Source organism: Cyrtonyx montezumae, unplaced genomic scaffold (assembly GCF_038088225.1).
Source record: "Cyrtonyx montezumae isolate F1298 unplaced genomic scaffold, pur_monq_1.0 scaffold_80, whole genome shotgun sequence".
Taxonomy (NCBI): Eukaryota; Metazoa; Chordata; class Aves; order Galliformes; family Odontophoridae; genus Cyrtonyx; species Cyrtonyx montezumae.
The window spans coordinates 202,312-227,022 of NW_027072090.1; the positions used below are offsets into that span (position 1 = coordinate 202,312).

At 50.5% G+C, this 24,711-nt stretch overlaps 1 protein-coding gene and 1 long non-coding RNA gene across 3 annotated transcripts; one reads left to right on the forward strand and one right to left on the reverse strand.

Moving 5' to 3' along the window:
• Positions 1–6,519: 6,519 nt before the first annotated feature.
• MVP (major vault protein) lies at positions 6,520–15,879 on the reverse strand. Its single transcript, XM_065753778.1, is given in 18 exon segments — positions 6,520–6,908; positions 7,476–7,555; positions 7,558–7,663; positions 7,730–7,856; positions 8,118–8,234; positions 8,803–9,014; positions 9,553–9,691; positions 10,193–10,390; positions 11,174–11,421; positions 12,010–12,168; positions 12,477–12,602; positions 12,807–13,043; positions 13,245–13,339; positions 13,704–13,835; positions 13,907–14,030; positions 15,057–15,252; positions 15,521–15,733; positions 15,866–15,879. Coding segments are annotated over 17 exon segments (2,559 nt in total). The 5' UTR covers positions 15,640–15,733; positions 15,866–15,879; the 3' UTR covers positions 6,520–6,764.
• Positions 15,880–17,482: 1,603 nt separating this feature from the next.
• LOC136059655 (uncharacterized) lies at positions 17,483–24,162 on the forward strand. Of its 2 annotated transcripts, XR_010623295.1 has the most exons (6): positions 17,483–17,725; positions 18,051–18,126; positions 18,344–18,486; positions 20,552–20,667; positions 22,751–23,103; positions 23,320–24,162. It is a non-coding gene; the product is annotated as an uncharacterized LOC136059655 (long non-coding RNA). The 2 variants fall into 2 exon arrangements; XR_010623294.1 differs by lacking the exons at positions 22,751–23,103; positions 23,320–24,162 and having other exon boundaries at positions 20,552–21,102.
• The last annotated feature ends 549 nt before the right edge of the window (positions 24,163–24,711 follow it).

Genomic DNA, 24,711 nt, shown 5'->3' on the forward strand with positions numbered 1-24,711 from the left:
TCACCTTCTTCTTCTCGCACGACCTCAGCTTTACAACGTCCTCCTCTGTCACTGGGCCTGCTGTTTTGGTGGGGCATCCCGTGGATCCCGTGGACTTTCCTGTCCTCCAGAACATGGTTCCAGTCTTCTGCTGAAGTGTCGGTACCATCAAGACAGTAGGAGGGGGATGGTGCCCTGTGTTTTGCCGTTAGGGGCTGCTAGAAGCTGGTGCTGAGCAGCTGCTCTTACAGTGTTGGGGAATTCGTGCAGTGTGTGTTCATGGGCACAGCAGTGCGGGGTGTATGTGTGGGGGATGGAGGTAGGATTGCACGTGGGTAATTTCGTCACTTTCCTCTCTTCTGCCACCTTCATGCAGTTCTCTCCGGATGATGCTCCTTCAGAAATGTCTTCTGGGAGGAGGTGAGGAGCTGGGAGCCTGGCAGGGTGCTTCTGCTATTGCTGAGGGTGGGCAGGTTGCACGATAGAGGCAAGCTGCTGTGAGAAGAGCTTTTGGCTGATTGGATATTAATTAGTTTTGGAGAGAAATATGAGGAATGCTGGAATACTATTTTAAGCTTCAGCTTGGCTGAGGAAAGGAAGGAAGGTAACGAGGCCGTGGGGATTAATGAAGTTATTTCACTGATGTTTCTGTGGGGCAGTTAGCCTGAATACAGAGTGCTTTCGCCTTGCAGTACTTGGCTGAGGTCAGGCTTTCACATCTAATCTCCTCTCAGGGCACTGGTGCGGTGGGTTTATGAGGCTCAGCCTCGGGCAAGCTTCCCAGCATCTCCTGGTAGTGCAAGAGAAGCACGAGGCTTCCAGCAGCAGGGGCTCCTTCTCCCCATCCTCGGGCTCCCCTTGCCCCTCTCCGTCCTGGCCCTGTGCATCCAACCTCCCCGTCTTGGCAGGGGGCTCGCTCTGCTCGCTGACAGCCTCCTTCTCCTCCTTCTCCTCCTCCTCACCACCCCCTCGGCTGCCGGGCTCCCCGTTGGCTCTCAAGGAGGCGTGGAACTGTTCCTTGGAAGCAACGAACCTGCAGAAGAACCATGAGGCTGTGAAGAGCTGCACTGCCAGCACCACAGAGCCCTGGAGTGCCCCCACCCTCATCCCCTCCTTGACCTCATTCCCATTCCCATCTCTATCCCTGACCCCAACCCCAACCCCAGTTCAATCCCTATCCCCATCCTTGATCCTATCCCCCCATGACCTCATCCTCATCCTCGTCCCCCATCCTCATCCTCATTCCCACCCCCTCCTCGACCTCATGTCCATGCCCAACTCCATCCCTGCCCCACTCCCTGAGCCCATCCCCACTCCCAACCCCAAGCAAAGCCACTTCCCAATCTCCGATCCCATCCCCACCCCCATCCAGCCGCATCCCGGGACGCGGCCGCGCCGTCCCCGGTGCCCCCCTGTAGGCCGCAGCCCCTGAGCGAGGAGCACCAGCATCTCCCGCTCGCTCCCCCCAGCGTAGCCCAGGCCCAGGGACGGCCCCGTGGGGCGGCCGATGTCGCAGGGATCGGGGGGGAGCACACGTGAGCCGCCGGGCCCCGCACTCACCGCTGCCGGACCGGCGCCACTGCCGCCATTGCTGCCGCACGCGGCGATGACGTCACTCACGCGACGGGACGGGGCCGGGCCGGGCCGGGCCGGGGCGGCTAGAAAAGGGCGGGCGGAGAGAGGGCCCCCTCAGAGCGGCGGGAGGAGCGGGCCGAGGCGCTGTGGCTGTGCTGCAGCGCGGCTGTGTTGGGCTGCTCGCTTTGCCAGCCGGGAGCGCTTGTGCTGCTGCTGAGGACTCCGAAAGGCCGTGGGCTCCCTCAGCTCCGCCCTCTGTGCGGAGCGGGGCCGGAGCTGCCCGGGCTTCTCTTGGGAGCTGCCCCGTGGCCTCGTCGTGCCCTATGGGCTTTCTGGCTGTGGCTTCCCCACAGCTGTGGGCTGTTTGCATGGAGGCCCCACCGTGGCACCGTGGATCTGCGCTGCTTCCCCGACTTGCCACTCTTGAGCTCAGGACGGGGACCGTCCCTGCTGCTGCTCCTGCGACGGCCCGGAGTGCCATCCGGGCCTCGTCTTTGCTCTGGGCGTTCAATTTGGGCCTGAAAGGGAAACTGCTGCGCTGAGCTCTCCGAGTGCGTGCCCGTGACCTTTCCGTCCTGTGTAGCTGCTGGATTTCCTATGCGTTTGCAGCACTTGTTACAGTCTCCTTCTGGCTCTGGGTCCGTTTGTGGCGTCCCCATCCCCGACTCTCTGCTCGGCGTCTTTTTTTCTTTAGGAACTCTTCTTTTCCTTCTTTTCTTGAGCAGAGCGTCTCTTTGTGGCCCATAGAGGCACTGCTGCTGCCTGTGCTTCTGTTTTGGAGTGAGGATGCTCAGGACAGGGCAGCACCCCGAGCTTTTGGGTGCCTGAGCCATCCTCGCTGCCCGTAATCGGGATCTGTGCTCTGGTGATGGCCACTGGTTCTGCTGGGGTCCGGGATGTTGCTGGGACCCCGTCGCTCCTCCATGTCCTGGGGCTGGCGATGGGGACACCAAGAGCTCGAGCGTGGCCGAGTGGTGGCACTGTGGCCTGAAGGTGCTGTGTTGGCTGCATTGGTATGAAGTTGAGGAGCTCAGATGTGAAATGCTCAATAAAGAGAGGTGAAGTTTTCTGGCGCTTTCTGGCTGCGAAGGTGATGTTATTTTTCCTCTGGTACTGTGGCTTTATGTTGGGTGGAAGAGGGGAGTGAGAGACCCCATCTGCCTTAGGGGTGAAGGCACTGCAGCCTTCCTCTGCCCTTGATCTGAGCTTCACTTCAGGGCTGGGGACACCACTTTCTGTGTCTGTCCCAGCTTCCCCCACCCAAGGGCTGTTTCAACCCCCAGCAAGACGTGGAGCGGGTCAGAACAAACAACATTTATTAGGAAACGAGAAAAACTGTACAACAATAGAACACTATCCTCATCCCATCCCTTCCCTCCCCCAGTTCTGAACAAATAACAGTTATTAGGAAATGAGAAAAACTGTACAACAATATATCACTAACCTCATCCCACCTTTCCCTCCCCCCCTGTCCTATAAGAATGGCTCTAACCCTTCTCTTCCACCCCACTGCTGCAGGGGGAGACTGAGCTGCTCTGTGCTCAGCATCATGCTGGAGGCTTCAGGGGTGCTGTAGTCGCAGGAGAGAATCTCTTCGTGCAGCGAGAGAGAGCTCATGCTGTGAGAGGTGATGATCTCATCGAGGTCACAGATCCCCGAGGTCTTGGAGCACGGGGATGCTGCTGGGGAGGCCGTGGTTGATCCCCTGGGGCTCAGGATCAGATCCGCTCAGCTCAGGGGAGCAGTTGAAGAGCCTCATGGCCTCCTCCAGCAGCACCTCTTCGGGCAGATCTCTGTCTAGGTTCTCCCGGCTGTTCTCTGCCTCTTGATGACTGGGGGCAGCAACGGTACCCGCTGGGATGTTGCTGTGGAGGGGGACGGTGTCACCCGTGGGGATACCACTGCTGCCACCTGGGGCTGCCTCTGAGATGTTCAGCTGTTGGATCTGCCCCTCCTGCTGCTGGAAGCTGGGGACTGAAGGCACCACCGAGGCCACAGCTATGCCCTGCTCCGGGGGGGATGCGGGGGTTGCCCAGCTCTGCGGAGCTGCACAGCCATTGCTGGGCATCCGAGGTTGGCCGGTGAGGTTGGCCGGTGGGGGCACGGCAGTGTTTGTCCACTCGAGGCGGAAGACACGGAGGTCGAAGTAGCAGCCGCACGGGGCTCTCCACATCTCTGCGAGGATAGAGGGAAGTTGTTGGGGGAAGGGTCTTTGACACCCCCTCCCCCGGAGAGCTCCCACTGCGGGTAGGGGCACGTCTAACCTGGTGGGAGAGCCTCGGCTGCGCCGGTTGCCATCGGTGTCACCGTGAGCGGGGCTGCCAGCGGGGGCTGCTGCATCGCAGGGGGCTGGCAGGGTTTGGCTGAGCCTGGAAGAGATGAGGGAAACGGCGTCGATCCCCTCCCCAACCGCCAGGAGGAGCCCGGAGGGGGACGGAGAAGGGACGGCAGCGCCGGCGTGGGGCGAGCGGGGCTGCTGCTCACCTGCGCTGTTGAGGAGCTCAGGATAGATGAGCGTCGGAGGTGCCAGGGAGAAGTAAGAAGCAGAGAAGTAAGCAGCAGAGAGCTGCGTCTGCTGCTCTTGAGCAGTGGCTCCAACTGCCAACGGTTGGGGTCTCCTGCCGGTGGTCGTTACTGGGGGTCCTCGTGCTCTGTCCCCGCCCACCACGTCCTCCTCACCTCCAATGAGCTTACAGGGTTAACCGCGAGGTGCAGCCACCTCACCGTGGCTGTTAGGAGATGGTAAGGGGTCAGAGCTCCCATCACTGCAGCCCGGGGAGATTTCTGCGGCTGTGGAGAGAGCAATGTGTGCTGGGGCCATCCGTGCGCCCACCATAGGGACGTGTGAGCTTGCGGCTGCACGTGGAGCCCCGTTTGGGGTTCCCGTTGTGTTTGGGGCTGGTGGAGATGCTCTCTGCTGAGGCTCTGGCTCCGGATGCCTGACTCTCATGGCTGACTTTCATGATGCACTGCAGGGAGTTTTCGTGCAGTGTCACGCTGCCCTGGAGAGCTGCCCGGGGGCTGCACCGTGGGCCACCCATCCTCTCCCCCCCGTGTCCCTGCCCTTGAACCCACCGCCCTTAACCACATCTGCTCCCCACGTGCTCCCGGATCCGTCTCAAGCCAGGCCTGGCTGAAAAGGGTGCAGCTGTGGCTTTTAAGGGCAATTTTTGGACATCCCCTTCTGCATCCTTCTGTGCAGCCATGCTGTACCCACGGTGTATGGGAACTGTTGAATCACGGCCTGAACCACTGATTGATCACCTGAGCTGAGCACCGAGGCAGCCACAGGGGCACAGCTAAAGGCGATATACCTGTGTGATTGGAACGAGTGGAGCCTGGCTGCCCACAAGAGAAAGCACCTGCTAAAAGCCATTTATACAATTATAACCCAAATGACAGTCTAGTAGGATGATGGTTTTCAGCAGCTCACCAAGTTCACCTGAAATATAACAGGGGGAGCTTTGATTTCAGCCTTTGGTCTTAGGTTTCAATCAAAATGTATTGGATAACTTCAGAGGAAAAAGTGGTTCTAGCTCAAGTGATTCCAGGGCAGTGACATGCAGAGTCATCAGCAGAGCATCTCTTCCTGCACTGTCGTTGAAATCAATGTTTATTGAGGACGGCTTCTCTCTGGATACTGGGGCAATTAGAAATTCGGAGTACATGTTCTGAATACTGTCATGTTTCTTTAATCCACATGTACAATCTTGCCACTCCTCTGCACGTAGCGAGGTGAGGAGGAATGGGTCTGTACTGTTTTGTACTGAATGTAAAAGTTCTTTATAAATTACTTTTGAATGGTTTGACTCTCTGGGCTCTTTTCTACTTCTTGGACTCACAGGAGGTGTCCTGGCTGGTTGGGTGAGTGACAGTAAAGACACGTCTGGGTGCTGTTGCCATGGCTGTTAAACATGCAGCATGCATGGAGGTGATGTTGCAGACCCAGAGCATTCAGTCATATTAGGCCGTGCCAGTAAAGAACAGCAGCTGCCTCATTTGTGTCCTGCTGGGTGAAGCTTCATTTGGCCCTGAAACAGTTTGGAGCACCCCCTGTGATAAATCTGGAGGCAGCCCAGGTGACATGACACTGACAGAGCAATGGCAAGTCCACAGCTTGGCAGATGATTTGGAGCTGTGAGGACGTGGGAAGGGAAGTGCGTGTCTCTTTTTCTTTGTCATGTGGTTTCAGAGGATGGGAAGGATCGATGTTGTAAAATCACAACACATCTGAGGAGCAGAATGCTCCCCGGAGACTGCACCACGTGCTGTGGAACCAGTGCAGACATATAGTGATGCCAGCTGTTTCATCCTGTTTCGCTGTCCCACTGACTGTTGAGAGAAGCAATTTCTCATTATAAGCCCAATCTGATCACTGTGAAAGGATACATCAAGGATTCAAGAGGGCTCTTGGAACTGAATTAGGACACTTGAACTGAGTAACCAAGCGTGGCAACAGTGAATCACTGGGATCCATGGTGCAGCAAACGTTTTCTTGTCATCAAATTGCTATGGCTCAGTCAAGTCCTGCGTGCAGTTTTCTTCCACAGTGGCTCCACATTCTGTGTGTGCTCTGGTGTCAGGAATTCTGTGAGTGCTGTATTAGTATTTCTGAATTCACCCTCTGTCACCACCACCACCCACTGACACAGTTCCTCTTGGAGCATCACAGACCTCAAAACTTGAAGCTGCTGTAAAAACCTGCAGCAAGATGCCACGTTATGTCTGATAAATAACCCAGCAGAGCAGATGGAGCACAGGGTGCCACAGCAGAATCTATTGCCAATTGATCCTTATCAGCCAAGAAAGGAGTGCACCACACCAAGTTGTGAGAAAGCATCGATCTGCCTGGGAGTAGGATATTAAGAAAGATTTATTCTGCAAAAGAGTGGTCATGTGCTGGAAAAGACTGCCCAGGGAGGTGGTTGAGTCACTGTCATTGGAGGCATTCAAGAAACAGGTGTACCAGTAAAGGACATGGTTTAGTGGAGAAATATTGGTGGTAGCTGGATGGTTGGACTGGTTGATCTTGGAGGTCTTTTCCAACTTGGGTGACTCTATGATGATATCATTTCGGACACTTTGACATCACCAACCCCAGCCTCACCATCATTATGACATCACTACTGCTATCACTGCTTTATTTTGGAAGAAAAAAAAAAAAAAAAGGAGGCTCTGAGTGCTCAATATCCCTGGATTTCTGCCTTCTATTAAAGCTGAGCCCTACATGAGGATGAGGGCTCCTGAGGAACCTCCAGCCCCAGCAGCCCCCGGGCAGTGCTGAAGAGGTTCAGGGGGGCAGCTCCATCGGTGATGAGGGCAGACTGCAGCCCAAGGCCTTGCAGCAGCTTCACCTGAAAGGCACAGTACAGGCGCTGCCCCACTGTGGCATGGGGACCCAGTGGTTCCCTATCCTACAGGGACCATACTCCATGAAGAACCCACCACACTGACCCCCTCCAGCCCCTGGAGACCTTGTCCCATTGCAGACCTCATTACCCCATAGAGATCTAACACCATGGAGATCCCCCTCTCTTGAAGACACCAATCTATTGATAACTCAGTCCATTGAAACCACATTGCCCATAGACACCTCCTCCCCATGAAGACCCTGCCCTATTAAAAGCCTATATCCTATGAAGATCCCAAAACTCCATAGAGCCATGGAGGCTTAACTCAATGGAAACCCTATTGCCACCCTCTATCCCATGGGGGCCCCTAAAATGACAAGGAGTCCTCATAAGTTCATAGAGACCCAATATGATGGAGATCCTGCCCCACCAACACCATATTCTCATTGGAGATCCTGTAACCAAATGGAGTCCCTACCCATGGACACCCTATAGCGCATCAAGAACTCTCATACTTCTGAAACCCCATAGCCCAAAGCTGACACACAACCCCACCCCAGCCTCACATACCTGCAGCTCAGGCCCAGCACGGGCAATGTCCCGGATGGTCTCTGGCCCCAGGGCTGCTGCCACCTCCCGCACCTTCGAGCCTCCACAGCCGCCAGTGCCTGGGCCCGTGCTGCCTCTGCCTCTGCTCGTGCCCGCTGCGCCCGCACCTCCTGTGCCTGCACCCGCTCCAGCCGTGCCAACTCCGCCTCCTGAACACAAGGTAAGGCCCCACCCCCACCTTACCTGACACCCCCATGGCCCAGCTAATAACGCACCGTCTCTATGGCGATAGCCTCTGCCTTCAGCTTAGCCTGCAAGATGGCAGCCTCAGCCTCGATGCGTGCAGCCTCTGCCCTGGCCTGGGCCTCTGCCCGTGCTGCGCCCGCACTCTCCACCGCAGCGCTGCAGAGAGTGCTGTCACAAGCCAAGCCCACGGGGCCCTCATCCCCCTCCTCTCACCAGGCCCCAGTGGCCTACAGGCAAGGAGACTCCTGTAGGTCTATGAGTCCCAGCACTCCCAGTCCCCCCCCACACACTCCACTGGGGCACATGGGGACACCGGGATGGGTGGAGCCTTGGGCAGATGAAAGCCCCTGATAGCTCCCCCAAGTTGGCAAAGGAGCATAATACATGCCAGGAAGGGGGAGAACAAAGATGGCTGACCTGAGGGCCTCAAGCTCCAGCAGCTCCCTGCGTGCCCGCTCAGCCTCTGCCTGGTCCAACAGCCGCTGGCGCTCCAGTCGGCCCCGGGCCTCCTGTGCCAGGCGCTCAGCTTCATGCCTGTGGGTGAGACAGGGACACTGTGGGCATGTGGGACACAGTAGGGATACTGGGGACCAACTGGGGGCACTGGGAGGTGGGACACTGGGGATGCAGAGGGGACAGTGGGAGGACAGTTGGAGACACACTGAAGTCACTGGAGCATAGGACACTGGGGACGCAGTGAGAACTCTGGGGTACAAGACAGTGGGGACACAATGGAGACAGTGGGGATGCTTTAGGGACACAGCATGATGCAGGTGACGCTGAAGATACGGGGTATATTGGGATGGAGGGGATGTGGAATGAAGTTTTTGGGCACAGAGGATATGGAGGACATTTGTGAACAAGGGAGATGTTGAGGACAGTTGGGGGTATGGGATGGAGGACATCTGGTGGCATGGGACATGTAGAAGATACTTGGGGATATGGGACAGAGGACATCTGTGGACATGAGGGACAGAGGATACTTGGGAACACTTTGGGGTATAGAGAACATTTGAGCAAATGGGAGATGTAGAGAAAATTTGGGGATGTACGGGATATAGAGGACCACGTGACACCCAAGGTGACACAGGGAACTGGAGACCTGGCAGCAGCCTCCTGGGAGTTGGTGGCGATCTCAATGGCCAGCTGGACACTGCGCTGCAGCGCATCACGAGTGCGTTGGTCCACAGGTTCCACACTCTGGATGTCGACGCTTGTCACCACCAGCCCATTGGGGACAAAGCACAGGTGCTCCCGCAGCCGTCCACCCTCATCAAAGCCAAAGACAGCTGAGCAGATGAGGCGGTTGGAGTTCTGGGGACAGTGGAGACAGCAGCATCACTGAGGGACAAGGATGAAGGCAAGGAACAAGGGAGCTATCAGGGCCATTTAAGGGAGTGGACATAGAGGGTATTTGGTGACAGGGGAGATTTGGGAAAATGGGGGATATAGAAGACACTTGGGGACACAGGATATAGAGGACACCTGGGGGATATAAGGGCATCTGGGGACACTTGGGGACAATGTTGAAGTGTAAGCTATTGGGGCAGTGGGCACAACGGGGACATGGGATGACACTGAAGAACATGCAAGGATTCATCAAAGCCAGAGATGCTGGGAGTTCTGCTGCTGTCTCCAAAGGCTCTTGGAGACAGCAGAGACACAGGGGCACACACAGAACCTCACGCTGGTGACATCTGAACAAGCCAAGGTCACACAAACAAGATGTGGGGACACAGGTGGAGATGACACAGGTGACAGAGCAGTGACCTAGGGTTACATGGCTAGGGAGAAGAATGGGTGAAAAAGACCAAGGGGTGACAGGGGGTGACACAAAGGTGATGGAGGGGACCTTGTGGAAGTCATCAAAGGTGACGGCAGCAACAGCTCCACGCACACGGGAAGCCAGTGCCTTGCAGGCATCCCCCACAAAGTCAGGGACACTGAAGAGACGCCCAAGAGCCTTTGGGTCCTCAGGCACCTCGAAGTGCCTGTGAAGAAATGTCCTTATGTCACAACCCCATACCACAATCCTCATCCCAACCCTGATCCTGAAAGCTACCTCTGTCCTCAAGCCACCAACCTATGGCCTACAGTTGCCCCATAATGAAACTCAACCCAAGACTACCCATACTGCACCCCAAGGAGAAAATAAATTAAGACCACCCCAGCTCCCAACCCAAGGCCATCTCATGCCAAAGGCCATCCCAAACCCCACCCCCAAGACCACCCCAAACTTCGAGACTACCACAAATCCAAGACCTCCCCCCAAGATCAACCCAAATCCCATCCAAGACCAATCACAAACTCAACTCAAGATTAATCCATACCTCACCTGAGACCACCACAAACCCAAGCCCAACCCAAACCCCACCCAAGACCACCTAACCACTACCTAAAGACTTCCCCATACTCAAGACAATCCCAAAATCCACCCAAGACCACTCCACCCTAAGGCCACCCCAAGTCACACCCTCAGCCCCCAGCTCCACCAGTTATAGGCCAGCTGCAGCTGTAGCCGTGCATGGTCAGCTGTCTCAATGGCGACAATGTCAGCGCAGAAGTCAGGGCCGAGGTGCAGGCATAGGCTGCGGCGCACGTGGGGCCTTTTGGGGCAGCCCCCAGAAAGGGACAGCACTGTCAGCTGCTCGCCAGGGCCAAGCACCACCAGCTCAGGGCCCAGTACCACTCTGCAACAGGGTGGAGAACAGACATAAGGCACAATGAGGCCTAGGGGTCCTTCAAGCTCAGGACCCTGCAAACCCCAGAATCCTTCGAACCCTAGAATCCTATGAAATTTAACATCTTACAGAGCCTAGAGACTACCATAGGGACCCACAAGACTCCTGAGTTGCAAGGGACCTATAAGCATGGTTGTGCCATTATATGCTCCTTAGTATCACTCCAAAACCCTATAGTCACACTGGAGATTCTGCAACTTGCAGAATCATTGGTGCTCACAGGAAGATCACTGGGGAGTAGTAGAGGATTGCACAGCTGCAGAGTTCTACAACTACAGTCCTCTATAGTGATAGAGCCCTAGAACCCCAGAACCCTAGAATCTTTGAACTCCAGAATCCTATAAACCCAGAACAATAGAACACTAGAATACAAGATTCTTAAAAACACTTCTTATAAGAACTCTATATGTGGAATGCTAGAATCCTGGAAAGGTGGAAATTTAGAATCCTTAAGAACTAGAATGCTGGAATCCCTGAACTGTTGAAACTGAGAGACATAAAAACCTACAGTCCTTGAATCCTGGAGTCCTGCAGTCCCAGAAACCCAGGAAGCACTGAACCCTAGAATCCCAGAAACCAAAAAACCTAGAACCCTACAGTCCTACAAACCCAGAATATCCTGAGTTGGAATGGATCCAATAGGTAAAGTCAGGGATCCCAGCAGAATTCCCCAAACTCTAGTGCCTGCCCCATATCCCATGATCCCCCCACCCCTCAACTGCAGGCACATACCGTGCTCGCCGCTCGCGGTAATCATAGACTTGCACAGCAGCATTATGGGGCACCTGATAAGTGACAGCACGGGTGCGGTCCCGCTCCTGGACCCCAAAATTGGGGCCTGATGAGTGGATACCTGAGTCTTGACCAGCTGTGTCCCCACGGGCCTCAGCCAACAGGGCCTCAACCCCAGGGGGCAGCTCCTTCTCCCACAGCTCCTCAGCCTCTGTCAGCATGTAGGTCTGCCCTGTCACTACCCGCACCTGTATGGAGACCAGTGCGGGGCTGGGGTGCCACTGGGAATACTAGGAGCACTGGGAGGGGTGTCCTAAGGGATCTGGGGATCACCTGGAGCTCTTAGTGGGGCTCTGGGGCACTGGAAGGGGATTTCAGGCCTGTTGGGAGTGCTGGGAGTGTACAGAGGCACAAAGAAGGCTAATGGGAGCACTGGGAAGTGATTTGGGGGCAATGAAAACACTCGGATGAGGCTTGAGGGAACTGGGAGGGTACTTGTCCATCCTGGGGACAATGGGAGAGACTGGGAAGGTGTGTAGGGGAACTGGGATGGGGTCTGGGGGCACTGAGAAGGGATTGTTGAGGGGCTGAAAGAAGATTTGGAGGATATCGAGAAAGGAAAGGGGAGCACTTGGAGGGGTATCTGAAGGGATGTGGGGGCACTTGGAGTTTAATTAGATGGGCTCTGGGGGTACTGGAAGTAGCTAATGGGATACTGGAAGCACTGGGATAAGCTGTGGGAGGTTTCTGGGGACACTGGGAAGCAATGTGAAGGACACTGGTGTGGGCTTATGGGCACTGGGCACCCATAGAGTCTACAGGAACATGACAATCACCTTGCCGGTGCGGATGTCTCGGACATAGATGCCCTCATTGTCAGCCAGGGCCACTGCTCGGCGTCGCTCCAGCACGGTCACCTCAGCTGGTGGCACATACTCGAGAGGACCCCGTGCCAGCCAGCGGTCCCCTGCACGTCGTGTCACCTCTGTCCCATCCTGGGGATGTGGCAGCGGCATCAGCAGTGAGCGTGGGGACATGGGACATGGAGACCCCTACCCAATCCCTGGCTGGGGACATGGGACATCCAAAATCCCCTAGATATCCCCATTGTCCCCAGGTATCCCCCATACACCTCACCTGTCCCCATCTGTCCCCAGTTCACCTTACCAATTCCCATGTCCCCACAACTCTTCTTTGCTCCCCAAACATTAGTGCCTGCAGTTGTTCCCTCTGTCCCCTGTTCACCCCACGACCCCCAGTTTCCAGCAGGTGATACTACAAGCTCCATTGTCCCCTGGGTCACCTCATCAGTATCCTTGATGGTCTGCAGAGCCTGAAGAAGCAGCCCCTCATCCTCAGAGAGCACATAGACATCCTCAATGCCAGTCTGGAGCTGCTCACCTGGCTGCAGGAAGAAGGATTTCTCCCCCTGGGGACATAGGGTCAAGACCTCAGGGATTTTATGTGCTCTCAGGGTAAACTAGGGTCCCTTGTAGCCAGCTCTGAGATATCTGGGGGACACCTATGGGTATATCAGAGCCACCTGCAGATCCCCAAGGTCAATCTACATGGTCCCCTGGGGTACCCTCAGGGACCTGCAGGTGACATCTCCGTGGTTCCATGGGGTATGTACCTTGACCACACGCTGCTGTCCCAACTGGGGCTGCCCATTGGGTCCCACAGGGTTGAGTACCACGCAATACTGTCGGGGACCCAAAGTTGTCACCATCACCTCGGCCACCACCTCCTCAAAGACATCAGGAACGTAGGCCTCACTCTGTTCCTGTGTCACCAGCCACTCCTCGCCCGTGCGGCGCACATGTCCCTGTGCATCCTCAAAGGTCCGGGTGGCTCGCAGGTGGAGGGCTTTCTGTGGGACAAATGGAGGCAAAGTGTGTGACAGGACCCCAAATCTGTTGCAGGTCCCTGTCACCTATGTGTGCAAGGAGATAGAATGATCGGACACATAAACCTGCCCAGAAACCTTTGTTCAGGGCAAAAAAAAAGGGTTATAAGTGCCCCTTCACCCATGGATGTGGGGGAGACCATGGGGGGTCCCACATCCCTGTACCTTGTCAGTGAGAATGTAGGCATCCACGATGTCGACCACCTCCTCATAGACCCCTGGTAGGTAGGCACCCACCCGCTTCACCAGCCATTCCTCACCTGGAAACAGTGTTATGGGGTCGTCAAGGAGTTAAGGGGACCAGTGCAGATGGGGAAACCAGAAGGGTTGCAAAGATTAGGGTTGGGAAGGAGTTTGTGGGGTGCTGGGGTCCTATAGGACAAACCTAAGGGTGTCTGGGATCCTAAGGGTGGGACTGGACAATCTCAAGTGTCATTAGGGTGGGAAGGGACAAATCTAAAGATCATTAGGCTGGGATGGGATGATCTTAACAGTGTCTGGAATCATTAGGCTGGGATGGGACAATCCCATTGGACATCAGGCTGAGATGGAATGATCCCAAAAGTGGGAAGGGATGATCCCAAGGGTTATTAGGGTGGGAAAAGACAATTCCAAGGGCACTACCTGTGACACGTCGCGTGCCCTGACGGTCGAGGCACTCCTTGCGTGCCCGAAGGCGGATGGCCTGGTTGTGCCTGATGACGGTGGCCTGTAATATCTCAACCACCTCTACCTCCTTGCGGGGGATGTAGGTGCCTGTGGGACCACGGCACAGTCAGCACCCCAAGATGTCCCAAAGGTGTCCTTGAAGCGTGTCCCCTGCTCACCAGGACCCTCAAAGAGCCATTCATCGCCTGCAATGAACTTGTTCCCATCCTCATCCTCAAAGTCGAGCAAGGCTCGAAGGCGCAGGGCAGTATCAGCCAACACTACCTGCAGTGGGGTGACACCCTGAGGACAAAAGAATCAGGGCTGAGAGTGACACCATGGGGACATGAGGTTATCAGGAAAAGTGTTGAAGGTGGCAACCTGAGGACATGGGTGTCAGGATAGAAAGTGACACCCTGCAGACATGGGTCAAGGCTGAGGGTGACACCCTGCAGACACAGCGATCAGGACTGATGGTGACACCGTGGGGATACGAGGACATGAGGAACAGAAGTGAGGGTAACACCCTGGGGATGTCCAGAGGTGATGGTGAAGTGGGAGGGGAAAGGGCTTCACCATGGATGATCTCGGTACATGGGGGTCATGACAAGTCTGGCAGTGGGACGCAAGGGTCCTGGCAGGGTAGTAGCAGGTACTCAGGCACAATGCAGAGACAAGGGAGACATATGGAGGGCTACAGAAAGCTATGTGGAGTCTTCAGGAACAATTGTAGTCAATAAGACAGCTATAGAAGCTGAAGAGGGTTTACAGGATCTATAGGAAAATGAAGAGAGGGGTCAGAAGAGCTATAGGGGAGTACAAGAGGAATTACAGAGGTTATGGAAGGACACAGAGAAGAGTTACAGAGAGAAACCTGGGAAATTGGAATCTAAAGGAGATCATGGAAGAAAAGATAAAGGACTTATAGTGGGCCTATAAGAACCATAGAAGCTATAGGGTTTTGTAGAGCCTGTAAAGAGATGCAGGATAACGCAGGCTGGAAAGATTAGAGAATACCAGAAACAGGATCTCTGGGAGGGTCGTTGGTGGGCTATAGGTGCTCCAGGAATCATGACAACCTAAAAAAGCTATACAAGCTATGGAGGATTACACAAACTGCAAACTATAGAAGCTGTACGAAGGGCTAAGGGAAGACTGTCACATGTTGAAAAACCTATAGGAGGCATAATCCCCAAAGGGGGCTATAGGAAGCTATAGGTACCCTGAAACCCATAGGTAGAGGTACTGGAAGTCTTTATAGGGTGGCAGGAAAAGGGTAGTTCAGTTTATATGGGGCTACAGGGCCACTGTAGAGTGGACTATGCATACCTGCTGGATCTCCTCGCCGGGAAACAGGGGAAAGGGCTCCTGGGTGAGGCGGACGTCAAGGTCAGCGTGCCGCAGCTGGGCCTGCCCTGCACCATCGAGCAGCACAGCCCCCGTTGGGCCCCGTGCCACAGGATTGAGCACCACACAGTAGTGCCGGGGAGGAACCATCACCATACTCTTGGGGGAGAAGACCACCCTGTGGGTACCCCCACACATCTCCCATCAGGTCTGTAGGACTGTCAGGGCTCCACAACACCCCTCATGTACTTCACAGCCCTTGTTTAGCCCCACAGGCCTCTTGGAACTCTAGGGCCTTATGGGCCAGCTGGTTCTAAAGAGCCCACTATGATCATACAGGGTTCCCGTGACCCCACAAAGTCTCCCCATGGAAGCACAGAGCCCACCACGGCCCTAGATGTGGGACTGGGACTCTCCAGTCCACCACCTGGTCCCCAAGTAGGTACCTCTCATGGTCCTGTCGGATGTAGGTGTGGGGTCCGACCTCCACACGAGTGACATTACTGTTGAGGTCCAGCACATGGATGTAGTGGTAAGGGGGGATGCGGATCACAGGGTCCTCCATGGTGAAAGAGACTTCTTCACCGTGAACAGGAGACCTTGCTGGAGCGTGCTGTGAATCAGAACAGCTCTCTGAGGCTCAGTGTAGGAGACAGACCCTGAAACAAGGTAGAAAAACTGCCCTGGGGCACCTTGAAAAGGGCAGAGGGACACCTCCAAAGGGGTGGAAGGCCCTGCTGTGGGGCAGAAGATCTTTCTACCAGGAAAACGAGGAAGAAAGGAAACCTCACCTGGGGCAGAGAACCTCTGCGCAGGGCACAACAACCGTCTGTGGGGCAGGCGGACGCGGAAATGTCTTTTTTTTTTTCCTTTTCTACTTCCCTTTGGCCTGGCCCAGCCCTGCGGGCAGACCGTGCCCAGCCCATCGGGGGCCGCCCCAAGGTCGGGTTTCCACACCCGACACGCTGCACCCCGGGCAGGACTTAGCCCGGGCAGAGTTTACCTTTAGGAAGGAACTATCCCCCACTGTAGAGCCGTAAGGTAAGGGATTAGGATGGGAATTATGGGGATGGCTGGGCAAGAACAGGGTTTTGGAGGTCGGGTTGGCCCTTCGCTGTTGCTAGGCAACCCGCCCCGCCCTTGCGTCCACTAGCCCGAAAGGGAGGGCAGGATGGAGAAGGCGTGGGCATTCCCACTGCTCCCGCAGAGGGAGCTGCGGAATTGCTATGCTGGCTATAGGGGCGGGGGGGTCGGGGCCGAGAGAGGAAGGCTGAGGGAGGGGAAGCCGAGTAGGGGCAGGTCAGAAGGATATCAAAAAAGGGTCAGAAATTGTGCTGGGGAATGCAGAGGTCGCTGAGTGCCACCCCCTGGGGGGTCTTTGTCACCCCAGATCTCACCCAGTGCCCCGCCCCCCTCCGCCCCCCCCGAGGGACTGTATCACCTAGCTGTTTCTTAACACGGTGCTTCTAACTGTTGAGCTGGCCCTGCAGATCAGCTTCGTGGTGCAGAAGGAAGTTCTGCACCATCACCAAGGTTACTATGCTGCACAGGGTTGAGTAGAGTGGGTAAGTGGTCACAGCAATTATTAGTCTCGTAGGTGAGTATAGAGACACTCTGTAAGCCCTGGAGTCCCTGAGGTTGTAGGGTAGCACCTACCTACTTCAGAGCATCCTGAGGGTGCTCACTGAAGGCACCTGAAGTTCTTAGCAGCTGCTGCTGCTAAGAAGCCATCGTGGCCGCTGACTCCTTTTTGATGTGGGACACCCATTTTGCTGGTGTCCAATGCCAAAAAAAACCCCAGCATGGAGATACCAGCCCTGCAAATTGCTGTCAAATTGAAATCCCCAATGAGTGAGCCTTTCAAAGTCAAAGCAAGGCAGCCAGGAACTGAGGAAATGAGGGGAAGACACAAACCAACAGAAGCATATAATTTTCGAGTCTGTACTTGGTTGGATACCCCTTTGTTTCTCCCATTGCTCCTTCTGTTGCTTGTTCCTTCCTAATTCCCTTCCCTGTTTCTTTTCCCATCCCTTCCTTGCACATTTCTTTACTATTCCTTGCTTACTCCTTACCCATTCCTTTTCTGATTTTTTTTTTGCCCATTGTTGTTCCCTCACCCATCTCTTTCCCTTCTTATTTTCACAAAAAAAAAAAAAAAAGTGCCAATGAGTTCCTAGTGCTAATGAGTCCTCAATACTAATGAGTTCCAAGGGCTAACAGGTTGTCAGTGCTTTTGAGTCCCAAGTGCTATGTAGTTCCTCTTTTTAATGAATCCTTAATGCTAATGAGCTGTTAGGACTAACAAGCTTTTCTCCTGACACAGGGCTCTCCTTAAGGACTGCCAGGTGCTGCTTTTCTCTGCTACCTCCGGTGACACTGTGGAATTTCACTCTGCAGACCATCTCCAGTCCCATCATCATCAAGTTGCAGCAGGAGAACCTCACCCTAACCAACACCGGGCTACTGCTTCATCCACAGGAACTGGGAGCAGAAGCATCCAGCACTTCAACCTCTATGGCCGCACTGCCAAGCTTTAATCTTCTGCCAGATACAGCTCATTTTCAAACTGTGAGCTGCCAGTGATCTGCCTGACATGATCAACCCAAGTGTGATGTCACTGCTGCTCCAAAGATCACCAAAATGAAGAACAGGTGCAAGGGAGAGATGGGAAATACAGTCAGAATATAAAACTAAAAGTGGTAACAGCATCTAATAATTGTGATGACATTTGCTTGGTTTCTGTGGTGGGCATTGCATGGAAATATGCCCTGCTCCCTCAGCCTTTGTATTTTGTGTCTAACAAAGGCATTTTGGGACACAGTTTCTTACTCATCCCTCATTGTTTTTTGCTCTTTTTGTACTTGCTATTGTAACAAAGGCACTTGATGACTCAACCTTTCACTTGGTTGCATCAGATTTGTCTAACAAAGGCTCTTTGTGTCTCAACTTCTTGCTCTTTTTTTGCTTTATTTTCAGGCTTTGCCTATTCCAAAGCACCAAGGTCACAATGGAAAGGAGCAGGAGTGTTGGAAATATGAAGGACTGGCAACAAGTGAGGAAGGATTTGGATAAAGTGGTAGATTGGCATTAAGTTAGAGGAATAATAGTAGGGATTTGGGGAAGTTGAAGATACAGTGATTGAGAGCTGCTGGGGAAGCTCAGCCACAGACCTGCTGGAGTGCAGGCTTACTCTCAGTGAAAATGATTTTAGATTTACACCAAATGGTGCTTCATTCATTCTCTATATGTCTATCTCCCTTTTTTCCAAGCTATCTGTTAAGAAAAGTTCTGCTGAGTCTGAACTTTTATGTATTTAGAGAGAGAAAAACAAAAAGTGTCTCAGGGAATTCATATCTAGAGATGCAGAGAGAAGTATGGAAGATTCAAAGTAATGGCCTGAGAAAATTATCTGGTCAGGAATATAAAAAATTGAGATAACAGACACTGTTATTCAAGACCAGAAATGTAGATTTGTCAGTAATCAAGCCACAAGATGCTTAAGATTTGGACAATATCTTTGTGGTGAGAGTGTGTTTTAAGTGGTGGTTGTGTCCACAGGGAGAAAGGAGCAAGATGTGGAAGGAAAGAGTCAGAACCATGTTTTAACCTTGAGCTCATGGCTAGATAGCCATGAGGAAGGATCTTGGAGCAATAACTTGGTCTGGGGGGAGTGAAACTGGAAGTGTAACAGGATGTGAGTTCTCTTTTGCTGTTGACTTGTCTTGTGTAAAGCCCTTCTCAGTTTGGGCAGAGCCAGGGAAGCCCACAGTCCAGTTCTGCAAAGGGATTCTGTAGCCTAGAAAAGTGCTGGAACCATGAAAGCAGGTTTCTGCTCCCACGCCAGTCCAGGAGAGCAACTGGGCTGGGTATGCTTTCCAGCTTTTAAGCATGCAGGTGGGAGAAGGCAGGCTGATGCCGCTGCCCCTTTTTATCTCCACTTAATGGCAGCAGCTCTTCTTCTCAGATGTTTCATTTTAGGTCCTGTCAAGGCCCTGCTCAAGAAGTACATTTTAGTTGTAAGGAATTACAGATTTTATTTTAAGCAGTCAGTCTTGGGGTTCATAGGGTAGCGCCTTGAAAGACATGAGTCAGACAGCAGTGTTGCAGAAACACAGATTTATGCGTATTCTTGCCTCCATCTGTGACACTTGGGAAATGCTCACTGGAAGCTACCCAGAACTGACTTGAACGAGCTTGCTAATTCCAGTGGCAAAAAGGTTTTCATTTGGAAGTGGGTTTCAGTTATAACTTACAGCAATGTCATATGTTGTCCAAAATAATGAACTCCATTCATTCTAGACAACACTTATTTGCTACTTAATTATTCACGCTTTCTTGGTCCTGCCAGTTGTTGCTAAAAACAGAAGTCTTCACAATGGTCTGTAACAGCAGGGCATTCTCAAGGCTGAGATTGCTGTTTTCTGTACACTACCTTCCTTCTTTATCTCAGACAGATAGAAGTCTTGGTTGCTAAAGGTTAAAAACAAATGATCACATTCTGCTGCTTAAAGAAATGGGGGAAAACTGACAGATTGTCACTAATAGAGTACACTATTTGTATTAGTATAAGTACTAGTCAGTTAAGGCTATTTGCTAACTACTGACTTTCTTAGCTTAAGTATATTACTAAAAATGTTGAAAACATACTTGCCCTTGGAAGTGAGCAAGGTGGCAAGCTGAGGAGCAGAATTGGGTTCAGATTTTCATTGCAATAATTGTTTCAAGTCTCTGTTTGCTTCTGTCAATACTGCAAGGTAAAAATCTTTTGCAAGAGAAAAACTTCAGGGTTTTTTTTTTCCCCTCTCATTGTTTCTGAAATCCTGGCTACCACACTTGAAGTGAGACAATGTGGGTAAGCAACAAACACACGCAGTTTTAAGAGCAGGGTCTGATGTGGGGGCATGACCTATTAAATCAGCCAGTTGATTGAAGCTCTCATTATTTTATTCTACTTTGCAGAGTTCTCCATAAGCCACATAAAGAATGCTGGAACTATGAAGTAAGATTGCTATGTTGCTCTCTACAGGAAAAAAAAATAAAAAAGGCCTGTAGAAATAATGGGACAATGAGGGAAGGGTGGGGAGGAGCTCAGAAAAGCTCTGTGCTGGCTCAACCATAACTATCTAGTTTAAGTTGTCACATGCCATATAAAACTTTCCTCCAAAGTCTTACGAGATAGTTTGATGCTATGTAATGATGGTCAAGTGCAGGTTTGAGAAGCTAAAAGCCTTATGGTAACTTTCCTATCTTCACAATTCATTTGCTTCGTAGCGTGAATTAATTTTGCGTTGTCTGGTAGGTTTACACTGGTTGTTGGCATCAAGTGCAGCTGTACTGCTGAATCACCTGCAGTTTGCTCTCTGCATTATCCATGCATATGATGGGGAGGTCAGCACCAGAATGACAGTCTTGCCTCATTTTTACAGGTAATTTACCTTACCTAACTTTTTGTTTTTGTTTTCTTCTTCTGGGCTCAGACTTACAGAAGCACAGGAAAACATGCTTTTGATGTTCTTCGTTTTCATCCAAATTATTTTCCAAAGGAAATGCTGCATTTCAGAAAGCAAGGAATAAGTGTGGAAGCCATGGGTAAGTTTTCCTGGAACATATAAAATCAGTTCACAAGTCTGAGCAAGACATTTTAGAAAATGTCTAACTGAAATCTTCCCATCTGCTACAGCTGTTTGCATTTTGGTCACAGCTTCTAAATTTGTACAAGGGCATCTTTCCTCACTGCTCACCTGTTTGAATAGAAGCCCAAGCTTCTTGTTTATTGATTGGAAATATGTACCAAAAAGAGCAACTCCTGCACAGCAGTCTCTGCCAGTGAACCATCTGATGTGAGGAAGGATAACCGTGAGGAGTTAAGAGTTATCATTCTAAACAAGTTAATCTTAGAACTTGCTAGCAGTTGTTTTTAGTTCATGTTAATGGCAATCAAAGCTATGTTTTATTTTGTCATTAATATGTCATCAGAATGCTCTCCTGTATTTTTTTCAAAATTTATTTTCTGGTTTTGGAAAGAAACCAATGTTCCTGAAACGTCCCTGAAACCCTTGTCACAAACTTGGTTATTTTCTAAGTCTCAGTTCTAAAAGCCATCTCAGTAGGAAGGAAACTGACTTGGTTGTGTAAGGCTTTTAATGACTGAGACCTCTGCTACAGTGCAGATAATACATATGCTGAATTTTGAAGACAGAGGGACTGGTAATGAGTCTGTACTCAGAGCAACTGCATTCCACAATGCTCTCAGAGCCTGATATTTCTTGTCGCTTCAGCTAGGACTGCAGTAGCAACTTGTCACTAGATAACAGTGGTTGTGAACCACGGAGGAATTTTGGTTTTATGAATGAGACTGTAGGGTGAATAACCCGAAAGAATAGTACCCACACAAAATAGTGAAGGTGGATGGTATATTTTGTATGGCTTATCCAGATGGTATAAAAACAACCAGTAAATGAGGAAAGGCTCACCTGTCACTGACAGTCAAGGCCCACCTGGAACTCCACAGGGGAAGAGTTCTGTCGCCCACTCAGAACAGTGCTGTCCAAGAATTCGGCCTCTACTATGTACATTTAAAATCTGAGTACTGATTTTCATTATTATTTTTGAATCCGAGTTCATTTCTTATGTAAAAACCTGATGTGAAATTTAGTTTAAAGACTTTCAGAATGCAATTAGGGATATGATGTGAGTTTTTTGTATGAGATCCATCCCATTGTGCCATTGCTATACCGTTATAACATGATTACATATATATTTTTTTTTAAATGCTGGAAAATATTGCAGAAGTATCAACTTATAAAGAACAAAAATGAAGTACATAAAACAATAAAATCCAGTGTTAAAATTGCCTAGGCTTTTAATTAATAATATGAACAGTGTGCACTGATTGAGACAGAAATATGCTGAAAGACTTTTGTTCAGCTAATTAAAATACGTGGTTATGTCATCTGGATTTAGGATTTTTTTGACCTAAAGCTAAACACAGGCTTAAATTTTCACTTAGCTGTGGCCAGGGCATTTCAGCTTTGTTTGTGGGCACACGCTATCTGGAACTTCCGTAGCATAACTTTGGATTTTGAGAGGAGTGTGTGTGTCAATATAATGAGAAAAATTGGGGTTCATAGTGACAATATGAGTGCAAGATTGGCATGGTCATGGGACAGTAGTTTTTTTTGTTGTTGTTGTTTTGTTTTGTTTTTTAAAATAAATATTAAATAAATAATAATTAAATATATATTAAAAAAAGAATATTTGCTCCACTTGTCATGCATCATGCAGGCCCTACAAGGGAGAAGGGCAGCCATGTAACTGGAAGCTGTACCTTTATTCCACATAAGGCAATTCTAGAGCCACACAGGGAGGCTTAAATTTCAAGTGATCCTGGTTGCTGGCCTCTGCCTTTACGTTCTAACATCATGTTTATTTAAAACTTATTTTGAAGCTTCTTTTTTTTTAATATATTTAGCTTGTAAATGTCCCTCTCCACCCTACCCACCCCCCCTCAAATCAATGTCCATGTAACAGAGGCCCTCAGTTTTTGTTTAGACATAGCTATCAGAAACTCCTCCAGGCAGCACAGACCATGGGCCAGGGAAATTGCTTGATCAGCTTTAAGGCACCATGCTTTCTTTTTCACATTTGATCAACCATACCAATGTAATGTATTCTAGATACTATGTGGTCTTCAAGAAAAATAAGCAAAGTTCTTTTTAGAATTTGGACAGAACTTTTTCAGTTGGACTGAGCAGTGTCTTCATTTAAGAAATAATTGTATTTTTATCAGCTTTTCAGCAACCATTGAAGGTAATCTAAATATTTCTTTGACTGTAATTGATTGCCTGGCTCAGTGCCCATTTACAAGATGTGATGGGAGCCTCTGATTCCTGCTGAAGATGATGGTGTGGAAGGGAACAGACACCCTTCACAGCCTTTACCAGATGTTCTCTTGTTGCAAAAAGAAGCTGGTTCACACAGGGGCAGGTAGAAAAGTATGTCAGAGGTCCTGTGGCTTTTGAGCAGGGCTGTGTCTCCTGGAAAATACTGACAGCTGGTGGGAAGTGTGTATAAATTCCTGTTCAGCATATGCATGTATGCATTTACTTTCTAAATGCAGCTAGTTCCAGGACCTTTTTGCTGCAGCTTCCTGCTTTTCACTGACCTTCTGAGCTAGTATACCTCTGCTGAAGTTTAGAAGCAGTTGAGGACATGGAACATGTGGCTGAGATATATCCTTCAGCAGCTGTCCGAAGTGGACACTGAGCCCTATCCATTGTAAGGAGCTATAATTTCCTGTGTAGATGGTATAAGAGCAACAGATGGTATGATGTGTTTGTTGGTCTTCATGATTCAAATTTTAAATACTTAAGTTGTATTGATTTTTCTAAAGCAAAATTTATTTTCCTAATCTAAGACACTGTCCTCCATGGTGTAAAGCTTGCTAGAAGACACTATTTTGAACTAATAATTTAATTTTTTGTTGTTAGTTAACAAATAAACTATAACATAAGAAACAACACGGTTTGTTAGGGAGAAATGAGTCTTGATTGTCATTTTATGAACAGTGATAGAAATGAAAAACAGTTTTACAAATATTGTGGATTTAACCTGAGTTTCTGTCCCACATTACCTGTATTTACCCTGGTACAGTAGGGCCTTGGTGTCCTTTTCAGGATTAACATAACATATTATTGAAGAGAGTAACAAATGAGTATTGCACCTGAAACCATTCTCTTGGCTTGTTATGATTGGTGTTGATTGGATATATCACGCTGTGGACGTCTCTCTGCTACTTCCATTAATTCCATGAAGAAGTCCAGAGGAAATTAAAGGGCCATAAGTTTATTTTTATGCTTGTGTGAAAAGTATTTATCTGAGAGTTGAGTAAATCCCAGTAGCAGAAGGGGGAGAAGCTAATAGCTGCACTGTTTTGCTCTTGGGCCTGTATGCTGGTCCAAACCACTTCTTTGTCACAAAAAAGGGTTTTAAAAAGTCAGGTCAGCGTTAAGGAGCTTCAGAAATCTGTTCAACAGAAAACAACACCTAGATTCACTGAGCAGGCAACATTTTTTATAATCTCATAGCAGGTGGTAGTTTTTATGAGTGAGTTTTTCAGACTGTTTTTTACCATTGTTCACATGCAGGTGATGGAAAGCACAGCAGTTTTGCAGGATCATCCTCTGTAAGATCAGTGTGAGCTACCTGTCAACTCAAGATTCTAACCACCCTCTCTAACGGTGGTTAGAAGAATATCATTTTGCTGCTTCCTTTATTGGAAAGCTTCATTCTGTTCATTGCAAAGAGAAGAGGTGATGCTCTGTAGATGTCCCTTTAAGTTTTCCAAGGAAACTGGAACCTAGCTACATGCCATGTACAACTGCCTGTGAGTTAATTACAGAATAGAAAAATGGCAAACCTGATCAGCAAAGTATCTTTATGGTCTTACCCTAGAATGTAGTTAAGGTAAGATAAATAGAGGTGTATGGGACATGGAGTTGTTTAACTAGTCACAGAGCCATAGAAGATAAGACCTGGAGGTCAGAAAGCAGGAGTGGCACCGAACAAATTGAAGGCAAATGTTTATTCCCTTATGTGTCTGTCATGCCTTTGACTTAGCTGTCAGACCATGAAACAG